The sequence below is a fragment of the Nerophis ophidion genome, linkage group LG17 (assembly GCF_033978795.1).
Source record: "Nerophis ophidion isolate RoL-2023_Sa linkage group LG17, RoL_Noph_v1.0, whole genome shotgun sequence".
Lineage (NCBI taxonomy): Eukaryota > Metazoa > Chordata > Actinopteri > Syngnathiformes > Syngnathidae > Nerophis > Nerophis ophidion.
In genome coordinates this window covers 50,260,405-50,278,098 of record NC_084627.1, presented here as the reverse complement: position 1 = coordinate 50,278,098, position 17,694 = coordinate 50,260,405, and the positions used below count along the sequence as shown (strand labels likewise).

The 17,694-nt window shown below is 38.5% G+C and overlaps 1 protein-coding gene across 9 annotated transcripts in view; it reads right to left on the bottom strand.

Moving 5' to 3' along the window:
* Positions 1–17,694, bottom strand: part of LOC133536526 (transcription factor 4-like) — a 415,635-nt gene that overhangs the window by 356,894 nt on the left and 41,047 nt on the right. For 8 of the 9 annotated variants that reach the window (XM_061877137.1, XM_061877134.1, XM_061877139.1 and 5 more), the window contains one exon: positions 16,534–16,606. The exons of the other annotated variant lie outside the window; for it this stretch is intronic. In XM_061877137.1, coding sequence (XP_061733121.1) covers positions 16,534–16,606 — 73 coding nt within the window. The remainder of the gene's footprint in view (positions 1–16,533; positions 16,607–17,694) is intronic. 9 annotated transcript variants of the gene reach the window in all.

Genomic DNA, 17,694 nt, shown 5'->3' with positions numbered 1-17,694 from the left:
AGGGATGGGAAGAAGATGTCAAAAATAGATGGGAGGGGAAAAAAAAGAAAGAGATAGAGAGGTTGAGGAGGAAAGTGAAAAGTTTGAACAAGGACTAAGTAAAAAAGGACAAACTCTCGAACATGCATGACTTCTCTCTTCGCTATTAGTGTTTATTTGTATATTTCAGACAACCGGCGTCCTCTACAGTGGACATTTGATGTTGGTCTATCTATTTAGCATGTCAAGAAGTAAGTACATTTTATTTACTTAGCACTTCTCATAAAGAGAGCTCACAAACTGCTGCACAGGTTTAAAATACAGACAAACATAAAACATAAATCAACAACAAAGATATTTCAAAGAGTTTTCCTTGCCCTTATGTGGATTCTTCCGAGGATGTTCTAGTGGTTTGTGCAGCCCTTTGAGACCCTTGTGATTTCGGGCTATATAAATAAACATTGATTGATTGATTGCATATAAAAAAAATGAAGATAAATAAAAATAATCTATAGAATGATAAAATGATACTGTAATGGAATATTACTGTTTTCATTCAGCGTTAGAGGAGCACTCTGCTGCTTTTAAGGACCTTTTAGAGCAGGGGTAGGGAACCTATGGCTCTAGAGCCAGATGTGGCTCTTTTGATGACTGCATCTGGCTCTCGGATAAATTTGAGCTGACGTTGCTTAACACGATAAGTAAAGAATAATTCCACTTGTAATCACAGTGTTAAAAATGACGTTCAACATATAAAACATTCTCATGCTTTTTTATGTTCAAGAAGTTGCGTTAATGGTAAGAAGTCATTTATTTATTATTGGTTAGTGTGGGGCTTGCCCTCCTGGGGGTTCTTCAGACCACCAAGAGCCTGTTTTAGGGTTACAATATTGTTTTATTTTATTTTTCTCTCAGTTGCTTTCCAGCAATTGTCTTGTTCTCTTTCGTCCTCACTCGCGCTCTGGCTCCAGCCCCAACCCTGTCTCTCCTCCTGGCTGCTGCTTATAACAGAGCGACAGGTGATTAGATAACAAGGCCCAGGTGGGCCGTCTACGCACCTGTCGCTGATTTCGAGGCCGGTCCTGGCAATATCCTGCTTTGCTGCAGGCCCGCAGGCCACGCCTCCTCCACAGTTAGCTTCAGAATAACAATTTTATTATAAAGAATAAGAGACCTATTATACTATGGAAATGTTGGTCTTACTTAAAAATGCACATGTTTAGTTGTGTTAAGTGTTGAAAAAAATATTATATGGCTCTTACGGAAATACATTTTAAAATATTTGGCTTCTTGGCTCTCTCAGCCAAAAAGGTTCCCGACCCCTGTTCTAGAGAATAAGCTAGTCAAAGATCGTCTCGATGATAGCATTTTAAAAATTTGCGGGAAAAATATATCTATTTTTTATGTTTTATATTTTCTATTTGGACAGTGTCTAAAACCATGAAATAAAACCACTGCAGTTATTCCTGGTCTCTGTTCAAAAAGCACACACAAAAACTAAAATCTATAAAAATACATGATAGGTTTTGGCCTAAATTGTATGGACGTCCACGCACTCACTTTCAGCGCCCGTCTGCCATCCCTAATCAGTCAGCACAGTTAATGACGGGCTTGCGTACCAACCTGACAGATTACCTGCTGCAGGTGTCCAACTGACTCCAGAGAAACAAAAAAAAAAAGCTGATGAAGACCGCCAATTAAACAGCGTCAGTCTGACAGGAGACGCCCGGTCCTCGTATTACAAAGTGTTTCACCGGGCGACAACACCCAGAAACGTGGACGGTGACACGGACAGGACAAGAGACAACCTTCACATACCGAAGCGAACAAAATACAAACCCCGCTTCCATATGAGTTGGGAAATTGTGTTAGATGTAAATATAAACAGAATACAATGATTTGCAAATCATTTTCAACCCATATTTAGTTGAATATGCTACAAAGACAACATATTTGATGTTCAAACTCAAACATTTTTTTTTAGAATAATCATTAACTTTAGAATTTGATGCCAGCAACACGTGACAAAGAAGTTGGGAAAGGTGGCAATAAATACTGATAAAGTTGAGGAATGCTCATCCAACACTTATTTGGAACATCCCACAGGTGTGCAGGCTAATTGGGAACAGGTGGGTGCCATGATTGGCTATAAAAACAGCTTCCATGAAATGCTAAGTAATTCACAAGAAAGGATGGGGCGAGGTACACCCCTTTGTCCACAACTGCGTGAGCAAATAGTCAAACAGTTTAAGAACAACCTTTCTCAAAGTGCAATTGCAAGAAATTGAGGGATTTCAACATCTACGCTCCATAATATCATCAAAAGGTTCAGAGAATCTGGAGAAATCGCTCCACGTAAGCGGCATGGCCGGAAACCAACATTGAATGACCGTGACCTTCCATCCCTCAGACGGCACTGTATCAAAAACCGACATCAATCTCTAAAGGATATCACCACATGGGCACAAGAACACTTCAGAAAACCACTGTTGGTCGCTACATCTGTAAGTGCAAGTTAAAGCTCTACTATGCAAAGCGAAAGCCATTTATCAACAACATCCAGAAACGCCGCCGTCTTCTCTGGGCCCGAGATCATCTAAGATGGACTGATGCAAAGTGGAAAAGTGTTCTGTGGTCAGACGAGTCTACATTTCAAATTGTTTTTGGAAATATTCCACATCGTGTCATCCGGACCATAGGGGAAGCGAACCATCCAGACTGTTATCGACGCAAAGTTGAAAAGCTAGCATCTGTGATGGTATGGGGGTGCATTAGTGCCCAAGACATGGGTAACTTACACATCTGTGAAGGCACCATTAATGCTAAAAATTACATACAGGTTTTGGAACAACATATGCTGCCATCTAAGCGCCGTCTGTTCATGGATGCCCCTGCTTATTTCAGCAAGACAATACCAAGCCACATTCAGCACGTGTTACAACAGCGTGGCTTCGTAAAAAAAGATTGCAGGTACTTTCCTGGCCCGCCTGCAGTCCAGACCTGTCTCCCATGGAAAATGTGTGGCGCATTATGAAGCGTAAAATAGGACAGCGGAGACCCCGGACTGTTGAAGGACTGAAGCTCTACATAAAACAAGAATGGGAAAGAATTCCACTTTCAAAGCTTCAACAATTAGTTTCCTCAGTTCCCAAACGTTTATTGAGTGTTGCTAAAAGAAAAGGTGATGTAACACAGTGGTGAACATGCCCTTTCCCAACTACTTTGGCAAGTGTTGCAGCCATGAAATTCTAAAGGTAATGATTATTTGCAAAAAAAAAAATGTTTATCAGTTTGAACATCAAATATGTTGTCTTTGTAGCATATTCAATTGAAAATGGGTTGAAAAGGATTTGCAAATCATTGTATTCTGTTTATATTTACAACTAACACAATTTCCCAAGTCGTATGGAAACAGGGTTTGTAGAATTCTAAAGTCTATACTGGAACAAAACCTTTGGGGAGAACATACGGAGCGCCGACTCGGTTGCAAGTCGGCTTGCCGAAGCAGGAGCTACGTCAATCTCCTGAGATTTAACACAATAAAACAAGGCAAATCCTCGCCAAGTTCTAACAGACAAACACTGAAATCATCGCCGTTATTAGAAACGTCATTATTAGCATTTGAAAAGCAAATGAAGCTAATAATATTTGCCATTATGGCTAAAAACGCATATTAAATCCTAATCCGTACCTCAATTAAGAGGGTTTTTTTCCTCCAGGAAAAGAAGACAATTTAACAGCCTCAGAGGCAAGCAGATTATGTGGGAGGGGGCGAGGTATTGAGCAAGCGGCTCACCGGCTTTATTTTGAAAGCCGTCGTCCGGGATGAGCGTGAGTGACGGGCGTATCAGAGGCGGATTTGACTGAATAAAGACGAGAAGGTGGCGCTGGGGGCGGTGTTCAACTGCATTATCTGTTCCGCTTTGGAGGGCATCAAATCCAATGTGAGAGGAGATGATATTAATGCAACCCCCGGTAAACTATGACTTAATAAGATATAGAAATCAAAAAGGTAGAACATTGAAACATGCCAACACGCTGGTTTATCTTCCTGTGCCCAAATGACTCCGCGTGGAGAAGACTTAGACTAAAATGTAAATATGGATGGACAAAATGATATAGGATGTCAAATGTATTTAAGCAATGTTGAATTCAATTACCCTATTTTGCGGACTATAAGGCGCACTTAAAATCCTTTCATTTCCCCCAAACTGCGCCTTTAACCCGTGTGTCTAATGCACGGAGTCATTTTGGTTACGGTATGTTTTAGCGCTTTCATGGCGACTTTACTGACAGATATAAGTAAGAACTTTACACTACTTTATATTAAAAATGGCAACAACAGAGGCTGAATGTCACATAACAAGAAGATAGAAAAAAGAAGAAACTTATCGACTACGGCGTCGACAATGACTACAAAGGCAGACTCAGGCAAATTTTCAGGATTTATGCAGATCCCAAATACAGATCAGCAAGTATCAGAGGCTAAGAAAAGTTTCTTTTGAATATTGCGAAACAAGACGCCAGATAATATGTCTTAATTCATACACACACCATAATAATACTCCTATGTTGAAACACATCAAGCGGTGCGGCTTCATAGTTTACGGAAGTCGTACTAAAACATTTTGATGAATTTTTGAGTGCCGGGTGTAATGTTCTATATTCTCAATGGAACATATAAGCAATTCAGGCAATGTTTAAGCAACAACAACATCCAGAAACGCCGCCGGCTTCTCTGGGCCCGAGATCATCTAAGATGGACTGATGCAAAGTGGAAAAGTGTTCTGGGGTGTGACGAGTCCACATTTTAACTTTTTGGGGGAAACTGTGGACGTTGTGTCCTCCGAACCAAAGGGGATAACAACCACCCGGATTGTTCTAGGCGCAAAGTTGAAAAGTTGAAAAGTCAGCATCTGTGATGGTATGAGGGTGCATTAGTGCCCAAGACATGGGTAACTTACACATGTGTGATGGTATGGGGGTGTATTAGTGCCCAAGACATGGGTAACTTACACATGTGTGATGGTATGGGGGTGTATTAGTGCCCAAGACATGGGTAACTTACACATGTGTGATGGTATGGGGGTGTATTAGTGCCCAAGACATGGGTAACTTACACATGTGTGATGGTATGGGGGTGTATTAGTGCCCAAGGCATGGGTAACTTACACATCTGTGAAGGCACCATTAATGCTGAAAGGTACATACAGGTTTTGGAGCAGCATATGAACGCCCCTGCTTATTTCAGCAAGACAATGCCAAGCCAGTTTCTGCATGTGTTAAAACAGCGTGGCTTCATAGTAAAAGAGTGCGGGTACTAGGCTGGCCTAAACGTGCCAACTGCACTGGTTTTTGTAAATACATTTAATTATAGCAATAGACAACTTTTGGAGCAACATATGCCACGTTATCATGGACGCCCCTGCTTATTTCAGCAAGACAATGCCAAGCCACAGCGTTGAACAACTTCAGCTGTACATCAAGCAAGAATGGTAAAGAATTCCACCTGAAAAGCTTCAAAAACTGGTCTCCTCAGTTCCCAAACGTTTACCGAGTGTTGTTAAAAGGAAAGGCCATGTAACACACTGGTAAAAATGCCAACTTTTTTGCAATAAATTTCAAGTTATTGATTATTTGCAAAAAAAAAACATTTCTCAGTTCAAACAAATATCTTGTCTTTGGAATCTATTCAAATGAATATAAGTTGAAAAGGTTTTGGGAATCATTGTATTCTGTTTTTATTTACAAATTACACAACGTGGCAACTTCACAGCTTTTTGGGTTTTGTACGTGTTCCTTTATCCTCCACTAGTTTTTTTTCCGTAATCTTCACCTCCGAGCCCAGACCTCCATCAGTTTCTCTACATGCACGTGCACCCGAGCGCGTGATTTTGTGTAAAATCTCCTGGTGCACTTTTATCAGCTCAACACATACATTTACACATTTTCACACTCGCACAACAAAGTCCTGCTCCAACACTGTTGACAGGGAAACAAACAGCACCTCAGGGGATAGAATGGTGATAGAAGGTGGGAAGAAAAAAAAAAGCCAAAAGCCGCCAAGACCTGAAATAGACGAGCGGCAGTCGGAGCTGCTCTCTGAACGGCTTCATCCAGGAGGAGATTACAAACATCCACAGAGTTTTTGGATGTGTGCATTATCTTTCCAGGGATGATCCCCAAATAAAGAATAAAATCTCCCAATAATTAAAAACGCTTAATCCACTTCTGGTTACCTGAAGCACATGAGGGACTAAGAGCATGTCGCACAGGACTCTCGCAACATTTCTTCTCTGCTTTTGTGTATGAAGGGAATTATTTTCCACCAAAGTATGAGGAAATTAAAATAACTAAATAGCTTGAGTTTTTGATTTGGGTCATTACTTTGTTTGGGACATACCAAACTTCTAAATGCTGACACAGTGACACCTCACCTTTCTACAATAATAACAATAATAGGCCCTGCGATGAGGTGGCGACTTGTCCAGGGTGTACAACGCCTTCCACCAGAATCATTTACACCAGGTATGCATGATGATACCATGTATGATAAGAAAGAAACACAATGGAGAACAATCACTAAAGCATTTGTTTCACACACCACCAAGATGTTTGAATGAAAAAGCCTGTGTTTATCCACTAATTAAAACTAAAGTCCTACTATGCAAAGCGAAATTGATCAACAACACCCGCTGGGATCATCTTCGATAGACTGATGCGAAGTGGAAAAGTGTTTTATCGTCTGACGAATCCACATTTGGAATTGTTTTTGAAAACTATGGACACCGTGTCCTCTGGACCAAAGAGAAAAATAACCCCCCGGACTCTTTTAGGCGCAAAGTTGAAAAGCCATCATCTGTGATGGTATGTGGGTGTATTAGTGCCCAAAACATGGGTAACTTACACATCTGCGAAGGCACCATTAATGCTGAAAGGTCCATACAGGTTTTGGAACAACATCTGCTGCAATCCAAGCAACGTTATAATGGACGCCCCTGCTTATTTCAGCGAGACAATGCCAAGTCACATTCTGCACGTGTTAAAACAGCGTGGCTTATAGTAAAAGAGTGCGGGTACTAGACTGGCCTACTGTAAACGTGCCAACTGCACCGGCTTTGGGTTTTGAAAATACATTTAATTACAGCAATAGACAACTTTTGGAGCAACATATGTTGCCATCCAAGCCACGTTAGCATGGACGCCCCTGCTTATTTCAGCAAGGCAATGCCAAGCCACGTATGAAGCCATAGTGTTGAACAATGTAAACTGTACATCAAGCAAGAATGGGAAATAATTCCAGCTGAAAAGCTTAAAAAACTGGTCTCCTCAGTTTCCAAACATTTACAGAACATTTAAAACATTTAAAAGGAAAGTCCATGTAACACAGCTGTAAAATGCCCACGTGACAACTTTTTTGTAATGTGTTGCCGCCATTAAATTCTAAGGTAATGATTGTTTGCACAAAAAAAAAATAGTTTCTCAGTTCAAACATCAAACTTTGTATTTGCAGTCTATTCAATTGAATCTAGGTTGAAAATGATTTGCAAATCATTGTATTCTTTTTATTTACGAATTACACAACGTGCCAACTTCACTGGTTTCGGGTTTTGTATTTTGATTTCATTTAGTACGGCCTTTAAATGACTATCACAAGCCAGACGTTGAAAAAAAAAAAACATTTAATTGGTAGAAGTTGTTGATAATAAAGCATGAAAAGTAGCACATAAAAAGGTCCACAATGGTATCATCATTGCCGAATACTGAAGAAATATAACCTACTCTGCTGGGAAGACTTAATAAAGTGTGCTGATTCAGTTCTTGTGAACAAACTTCTTGATGAGCGAGCACCAGCACCTCCTCAAACACCGTCAAGAGAAACAGAACAACTCAGGGGATTGTTTGTTGTCGTATAAGAAAAGTGGAAATATAAAGGAAGGAGTCAGACAAGCAGCATTTCAACGACTGAGCCTCAAAATTGTAATCATAGTTTATAGGCCGGCGGCATAAAATGTAAGTGTTAAAGTGTGTATTACCAAATATGTTGTTTTATCACTTCTTTTATGTATTTGTGCAATGTGCAAGGTGCCGTAAATATGTGGCAGTGAGTAGTTTATTACAGCACCTAAACCCAATAAATGTTACAGTTTAATCTGTCTACTGTATGTGTTGAATGAGGTTATTTTAATTTCAACATTATCTGTCTGCGAGTCAAATGTTCATTAATATGCTTTGTACCTTTTAAATAAACCAAATCTACAAAATCTTGAAGCAAACATAGAATGTTGAATATTTATAGAGAGATGCCATAGTTAGTGATTAGTAAGAACATTTCAAATGATATTGCACAATTTAAGTAATCAATTAATAAAAAAAATATCACATTATAATTCAGTCATTCAAATTATAATTATTATTGATTTATTCTTAATTTACTGTATAGGCATTAATTAACGTGGAGACCAACTTGAACAAGTTGAAAAACTTATTGGGGTGTTACCATTTAGTGGTCAATTGTACGGAATATGTACTGTACTGTGCAATCTACTAATACAAGTTTTAATCAATCAATCAAAAAAACGGTATTAGTATGGTGCTGCGCTCCTAATGAACTCACAACCTACCGATCTCAGGGCTAATCAATAATACTATGGTTACATCGATATTTTTTAGCATCACAAAATCTTTCAGTTTTTTTTTTATTTATATTAAGTCTATAAACTCAGGAAATACGTCCCTGGACACTTGAGGACTTTGAATATGATTAATGTAACTACTTGGTATCAGATCGATACCCAAATTTGTGGTATCATCCATAACGAATATAATATATATATATATATATATATATATATATATATATATATATATATATAATAAACAAATATAATAGTATCAAACAACGGAATAATGAGTGATTATTAAATTTTAACAGAAGTGTAGATACTGTAAATACTTGCCAACCCTCCCGAAATTCAACGACTCTCCCGAAAACCATCCGGGACAAATTTTCTCCCGAAAATCTCCCGAAATTTAAGCGGAGCAGGAGGCCACGCCCCCTCCAGCTCCATGCAGACCTGAGTGAGAACAGCCTGTTTTCACATCCACTTTCCCACAATATAAACAGCGTGTCTGCCCAATGACGTTATAATTGTAGAATGATCGAGGGCGAGTTCTTGGTTTCTTATGTGAGTTTATTGTTGTTTTTTGTTTACGTCCTCCCAGCACGGTAACACACAACAACAGCAGTCACGTTTTCGTCTACCGTAAAGCCGTTGGTCTGCCGTAAACAGCAATGTTGTGACACTCTCAAACAGGACAATACAGCCATCTACTGTACATGCATATGGTTAGAAAAATAGTGACAGAGAATAGAACAAGGATGGACAATTCAACCCTTAACTCAACAATGAGTAGATGAGTGTTATGTGTGTGTATATGCGGAAATAAATGAACACTGAAATTCAAGTATTTATATATATATATATGAAATACTTGACTTGGTGAATTGTAGCGGTAAATATACTCCTCCCCTCTTAACCACGCCCCCAACTACGCCCCACTCCCCAACTCTCGAAATTGGAGGTCTCAAGGTTGGCAAGTATGTGTAGATAGAACATGTAAAAATGAGAAAGTAAGCAGATATTAAAAGTAAATTAAGAAGTATATTTATAATACATTTTCTACCACTTGTCCTTAATAATTTTGACAAAATAATAGAATGTAAAATGACACAATATGTCACTGCGTATGTCAGCGGACTAATTAGGAGTCTTTGTTTGTTTACTTACTACTAAAAGACAAGTTGTCTTGTATGTTCAACATGTTATTTAAGGACAAACTTGCAATAATTAACATAGGTAAGATTTTTTGTTAAAATAAAGCCTATAATTAATTTTTTTGTGGTCCCTTTTATTTAGAAATGTACCAAAATACCGGTATCAGGACAACACTAATAGGCATTAAATGTATTTAATGACATCAAAAATGTGTGTATAATACATGATGAGAGATCGCCACAACCTCCTGAGACCAAAGTTCCGAGTGCTAAGCGGGACTAAAGACACCAAGCGAGTCCTGGGTTGGATGTCAGCACGCCTCGAACTCTGGCCTCATCCCTGCCTTTGGAAGCTGCTGCTCTTGTGGCTGTGCGGGTCTACAGAGTTCTAATTAGCCGCATTCACAAACAGCGCCGGGCTCATCAAAACACCGAAGCCTGCAGAAAGCCACAGCAGGGAGGAAGCAGAAAGTGTGTGTGTGTGTCGTGCATCTTGTACACGGCTGTTAAGAACGCCACGGTGTGTGTGTGTGTGTGTGTGTGTGTGTGTGTGTCAGCTTTGGGTTTTTTAGCATGAAGATCATTCCTAAGTGAAGATATGGAACTGCTGCAACCTCTAACAAATGCAACCTAAAACTGGGTCTTTTCTTTCCCACCGCCCCCCCCGGACCAAACTCTTCAACATTTAGTAGCGTTGCCTCACATTTGCATGCGTGGCACGGGAGCGAGACACACAGACGACAACAAGCCAACAACAAAGAGGACGTCTGCGGCTCTCTGCTTTCAGGAAAAGGACAAAACGGCTCGCGAATGTGAGCAAGATCAACAGACGTGACCTCAGAGTAAAGCATCCAGGGAAGATTTCACACTGGAAGTTCTTCAATATGCACGCGTACTAACCCCGTTTCCATATGAGTTGGGAAATTGTGTTAGATGTAAATATAAACAGAATACAACGATTTGCAAATCCTTTTCAAGCCATATTCAGTTGAATATGCTACAAAGACAACATATTTCATGTTCAAACTCATAAACTTTTTTTTTTTGCTAATAATATTTAACTTAGAATTTCATGGCTGCAACACGTGCCAAAGTAGTTGGGAAAGGGCATGTTCACCACTGTGTTACATCACCTTTTCTTTTAACAACACTCAATAATCGTTTGGGAACTGAGGAAACTAATTGTTGAAGCTTTGAGAGTGGAATTCTTTCCCATTCTTGTTTTATGTAGAGCTTCAGTCCTTCAACAGTCCGGGGTCTCCGCTGTCCTATTTTACGCTTCATAATGCACCACACATTTTCCATGGGAGACAGGTCTGGACTGCAGGCGGGCCAGGAAAGTACTCGCACTGTTTTACTATGAGGCCACGCTGTTGTAACACGTGCTGAATGTGGCTTGGCATTGTCTTGCTGAAATAAGCAGGGGCGTCCATGAAAAAGACGGCGCTTAGACGGCAGCATATGTTGTTCCAGAACCTGTATGTACCTTTCAGCATTAATGGTGCCTTCACAGATGTGTAAGTTACCCATGCCTTGGGCACTAATACACCCCCATACCATCACACATGTGTAAGTTACCCATGCCTTGGGCACTAATGCACCCCCATACCATCACACATGCTGGCTTTTCAACTTTGCGCCTATAACAGTCTGGATGGTTCAATGTGGACTATTTTCAGACCACAGAACACTTTTCCACTTTGCATCAGTCCATCTTAGATGATATCGAGCCCAGAGAAGCCAGCGGCGTTTCTGGATGTTGTTGACAATTGGCTTTTGCGTTGCATGGTTGAGCTTAACTTGCACTTACAGATGTAGCAACCAACTGTATTTAGTGACAGTGGTTTCCTGAAGTGTTCCAGAGCCCATGCGGTGATATACTTTCAGAGATTTATGTCGTTTTTTAATACAGTGCCGTCTGAGGGATGGAAGGTCACGGTCATTCAATGTTGGTTTCTGGAGTGATTTCACCAGATTCTCTGAACCTTTTGATGATATTTGATGATCTTTGTGGGTTCTTCCGAGGATGTTGTAGTCGTAATGATTTGTGCAGTCCTTTGAGACATTTGTGATTTGGGGCTATATAAATAAACATTGATTGATTGATTATGGAGCGTAGATGTTGAAATCCCTCAATTTCCTGCAATGTCACTTTGAGAAAGGTTGTTCTTAAACTGTTTGACTATTTGCTCACACAGTTGTGGACAAAGGGGTGTACCTCACCCCATCCTTTCTTGTGAATTACTTAGCATTTCATGGAAGCTGCTTTTATAGCCAATCATGGCACCCACCTGTTCCCAATTAGCCTGCACACCTGTGGGATCTTCCAAATAAGTGTTTGATGAGCATTCCTCAACTTTATCAGTATTTATTACCACATTTCCCAACTTCTTTGTCACGTGTTGCTGGCATCAAATTCTAAAGTTAATTATATTTGCACACCAAAAAAATAAAGTTTATGAGTTTGAACATCAAATATGTTGTCTTTGTAGCATATTCAACTGAATATGGCTTGAAAAAGATTTGCAAATCATTGTATTCTGTTTATATTTACATCTAACACAATTTCCCCACTCATATGGAAACGGGGTTTGTAGTTATACTACATACCTGTTATGATGATATGATATGACCAATGATTATGTCTCGTTTTTATTATTGTATAACTTGTTGGTCGCAGGCGAGCAAAATGACACTGAGGCCATTGGAAACTTTGCACAAAAAAATTGCTCGAAATCCTTGAACGAAAACCACAACACTGCCATCACTGTTTAGTTCTCCAAAAACAGTGATTGTTAAACTTAGCTAACATTCAAAGATTAGCATCAATACAAATGGCCCATCAAATCATAAATAACACTGCATCAGCGCCACTTAAGCACTTTGTCCAGTTTCAGGGGGCAGTGTAGCGTACCCAGATGTAAAAGATCTTCTGCACAATCAGCCCTTTCATATAAAGCCATAAAGGAATGGAACGACCTCACAACAAACTTTGAAAAGTCTTAACAGATTACCCTTCCTTCATAATTGAAGTTAAAAAGTGGCTTTGGAGCAATCAAAGCTGCTCACACGGTCAATAAGGTGGCCACTATGTTTGACACACCAACTTAATGTGTATTATATTTATCCGTGACAGCATTTTTGTTGTAAATTGTGAGGTGTGTCTGTTAAAATCATGGTTGATGATGAAAGATGTGAACAAGAGCATGTATTGTTGTGTGATGTACATGAGGTGTGGTTGTATTGTATATTAAGTATGTGTCCATGAAAGGGCATTTTATGACTTTTCTTAATTTGACTACATGCTATAGTATGCTTTTATTGTCATAATTTCATTGCGTGATTTTTGTATCCCTTTCATTTAGGTAGCCAGGGACTGCAGATGGAAATTGGCTATTTAGCTATAATCTGGTACAGAACATATCTGTCTTTGAACTTAATGTTTCTGTGCGTTTTGCCTTCAAATAAAGACTAAACTAAACCTGTACATCCCATTAATATACTGGTTTATGTGTGCGTGGGAATTAGTATTGTGTAACATGGATGGTATTAGTATAGAACTGCGATACTAATGAATAATATTCGGTACTATACCGCCTCTGAAAAACACCATTCCACCACCCCCCGTCGTCGTCAGATCGTGTCATTTCTAGTTTACGAGCAGACGAGCATGTTCGGCAGCGCACAATCACAGAGAGCTTACAGACAGTGTGTAGATGGAAAAGGGAGAATGAACACATTTTAGTTTAAAAACTAACAATAAAAGTGAAGTTATAACACTGAAACACCCTCAGGAAGAGGTGATTAAGACATGGCTAGCTAGCTAGCGGCTTAAGTTCAATTATAATAATAATAGATTTTATTTGTAAAAACAAAAGCACTTCACATTAAGTAAACAACCTCAAAGTGCTACAGTGTATTAAAAATAATAAAAATTAAATTAAAATAAATACAAATAAAAATTACAACAGCCAAATAGCCAGAATTAGCATGCATATAATTTTTGTTTGTTTGTTTGTTTTTAAAAGAAGTATTTTTAAGCGTTTTTTTGTTGTTGTTGTTGTTTTTTTAAGCATCCAGTCTGTGGTGCCCTCAGGTGGTCAGGGAGAGCGTTCCACAGACTGGGACCCTAGCCTTAAGCCTGCAGTCGGCAGTGTTTTAGCCACTTATAAATAACTAATCCTCTTCCTCCGTGGCGACAAATAAAGTAAGTTTCTTACAAGTATCATCCCTGCAGGACGAGGAATAGCTAAACATGCTTCACTCCACACCGTAGCTCACCGGCGTCACAATGTAAAGAAACGCCATGGGTGGATCTACACCTAATATCCACTGTAATGATACCAAGTACAGGAGCGTATCTATTCGATACTACTATGATTACGTTGATTTTTTTCATTCATTTTCATGACTATTTACATTGTAGATTGTCACTGAAGGCATCAGAACTATGAATGAACATGTGGAGTTATGTATTTAACAAAAAAAGGTGAAATAACTGAAAACATATTTTATATTCATCTTTCTTCAAAATAGCCACCCATTGCCCTGATTACTGCTTTGCACACTGTTGGCATTCTCTCCATGAGCTTCAAGAGGTAGTCACCTGAAACGGTTTTCAATTCACAGGGGTCATTGTTTTGATGCCTTCAGTGACTAGATAGTACTTTAGATAGATAGTACTTTATTGATTCCTTCAGGAAAATTAAAAAACTATCTACAACGTAAATAGTCGGGAAAATAAAGAAAACGCATTGAATGAGGAGATGTGTCCAAACTCACATTCACACAGTAGGGCCAATTTTAGTGTTGCCAATCAAACAATAAGACATTATCGAGAGGTTTTCACTTCACATATAAATATTGTCATGTTTACAGTGTACAATTTTTTGGATAACTTATTTTGAAATCATAAGGCTGAGTAGATTTTTATGTATGCTTTTACCCCCAAAATGTTTCAAATGTATGAAAATCAAATATATGTTGCATTATTAGATAGTTTAAAAGACCTAACTAGAGATATCTGAAAATATCGGACTGCCGATATTATCGGCTGATATATACTTTAAAATGTAATATCAGAAATGATCGGTTTCAAAAAGTAAAATTTAAAGCTGCTCACACGGTCACTAAGGTGGCCACTATCAACTTTATGTGTATAATATTTATCCATGAGAGCATTTTTGTTATAAATTGTGATAAATGCTTTAAAATGTAATATCGGAAATTATCGGTATCAGTTTCAAAAAGTAAAATTTCTGACTTTTTTTAAACGCTGCTGTACAGAGTGGTACACGGACGTAGGGAGAAGTACAGAACAGTTGTGCCTCCCAGTCATACTTGCCAACCCTCCTGATTTTCCCGGGAGTCTCCTGACTTTCAGTGCCCTTCCCGAAAATCTCCCGGGGCAACATTCTCCCACATTTCTCCCGATTTCCACCCAGACAGCAATATTGGGGGCGCTGCAATTGTGTGCCGGCCCAATCACATGATATCTACGGCTTTTTACACACACAAGTGAATGCAAGCATACTTGGTCAACAGCCATACAGGTCACACTGAGGGTGGCCGTATAAACAACTTTAACACTTATAAATATGCGCCACACTGTGAACCCACACCAAACAAGATAGTCAAACACATTTCCGGAGAACATCCACACCGTAACACAACATAAACACAGCAGAAGAAATACCCGGAGACCCTTGCAGCACTAACTCTTCCGGGACGCTACAATATACACCCCCCGCTAGCACCTCTACCTCCTCATGCTCTCAGGGAGAGCATGTCCCAAATTCCACGCTGCTGTTTTGAGGCATGTTAAAACAAATGATGTACTTTGTGACTTCAATAATAAATATGGCAGTGCTATGTTGGCATTTCTTCCCATAACTTGAGTTGATTTATTTTGTAAAACCTTGTTACATTGTTTAATGCATCCAGCGGGCATCACAACTAAATCAGGCATAATAATGTGTTCATTCCACCACTCTATATATGGTATCGGTTGATATCAGGAATCGGTAATTAAGAGTTGGACAATTACGGAATATCAGATATCGGCAAAAAAAGCCATTATCGGACAGCGCTAAAAGAAAGATAAAGTCCTCCATTGATGAGTATTATTTCCAAGCTTTCAAGGGCCATTCAAAAATGACATGGCGGGCCAGATCTGGCCCCCCGGGCCCTTGAGGTTGACACCTGTGCAAGTCTGAGCGGTAATGATATCACTAAGGTCAGTCGCATACTTCCACTCTTCAGTCTCAACTTTTGGAGCTCTGCTCAGCGCCAGCAGAAGTTCTACTGAGCGCCAATAATCCCGACTGTACATTCCCAGGCAGGAAACTGTGACATCACCCAGGCAGAAAAACAGGAAGTCACTCAGGAATGAAACAAGTTCTATTCAAAAACAGACTAAAAGCACCCAAATGTGGGATTTACAGCCCGCCAGAAGGGGAGAACAACAGTAAAGATGAAGTGCAAGCAAATATAGAAATAGCAACTCATTTACTGAAGGCCGTTGTGTGACGGACATGACTGCACATCATTTGCATCTTATTTGATTGTGCAAGTCTACATAATAACATGTGAGAACACTACAATGTTGCATAACAAGTAGAATTAGGGGCATAAAATAGGTGGATAATATGTGTTTTTTAAAAGCCATGATATGCAAAGCCTCATATTGATATCCATCCAGCAGCGGCAAGCAGGTGGGAGACAGAATATCAAAAGTACCACGTAGGAAAAAAAAGGGAGCAAGAACGTCGACGTACTTGAGCCGGCGAAATGTCCGCTCCCCAGGGAGGTTGCTCCATTCTTTCCACTGCTAGCAGGAGGGGAAAACATCTAGAAAACAAACGCAAGTGCACATTAGCTGCAAGAAGCAGAGACAGTGTGAGCACAAAAACATGATAAGCTTCATTCCAACACACCCGGGACACATTTTGGCTGGGAATTATTCATCATCATCATTTCTATATTGTCGCCTTCAATTTCAAAGGCCTTCCAATTATATATATATATATATATATATATATATATATATATATATATATATATATATATATATATATATATATATATATATATATATATATATATATATATATATATATATATATATATATATATATATATATACACACACACACATTATGTGTATATATGTATATATATACACACATATATATATATACACACACAAATATATACATATACACACACACACATTTATATATACATATATATATTCACATATGTACACGTATATATATTACATATACATACATACACACATATAATATACATATATATATATAAACTTTGTACATATAGATATACATATGTTTATATCAGTAGTGTATAGAGCACGGTAAGTTGCCTTAACAAGGACATAATATTTGCCATTAAGTTGATTAAACCAGTCTTTTCTTTTGTTAAGCCCTAAAAATTGAACTGTAATTATATTTGATGTTCATCACAAACTGTAGAGCCATGACATCACTGTGACTTCAACTCTAGGGTGGGATGGCCTTCTCTGGTCTATATGTGTGTGAGTATATATATATATATATATATATATATATATACACATACATAAATATATATATACACACAAATATATACACACATATGTATACATATATATTCACATATACACATATATGTATATATAACATATACATACATATATATACACACACATATATATCTATATACATATATATATATATGAGAGAGTGATAGACATATGTATATACACATATATTGGATATACACATGTATATATACACACATATATACATACATATAAATATAGACATACATGTATACATATATATACACAATATACATACGTATATATACATATACACACACATATACAAATTATATGTATATATATACACACACATATACAAATTATATGTATATAT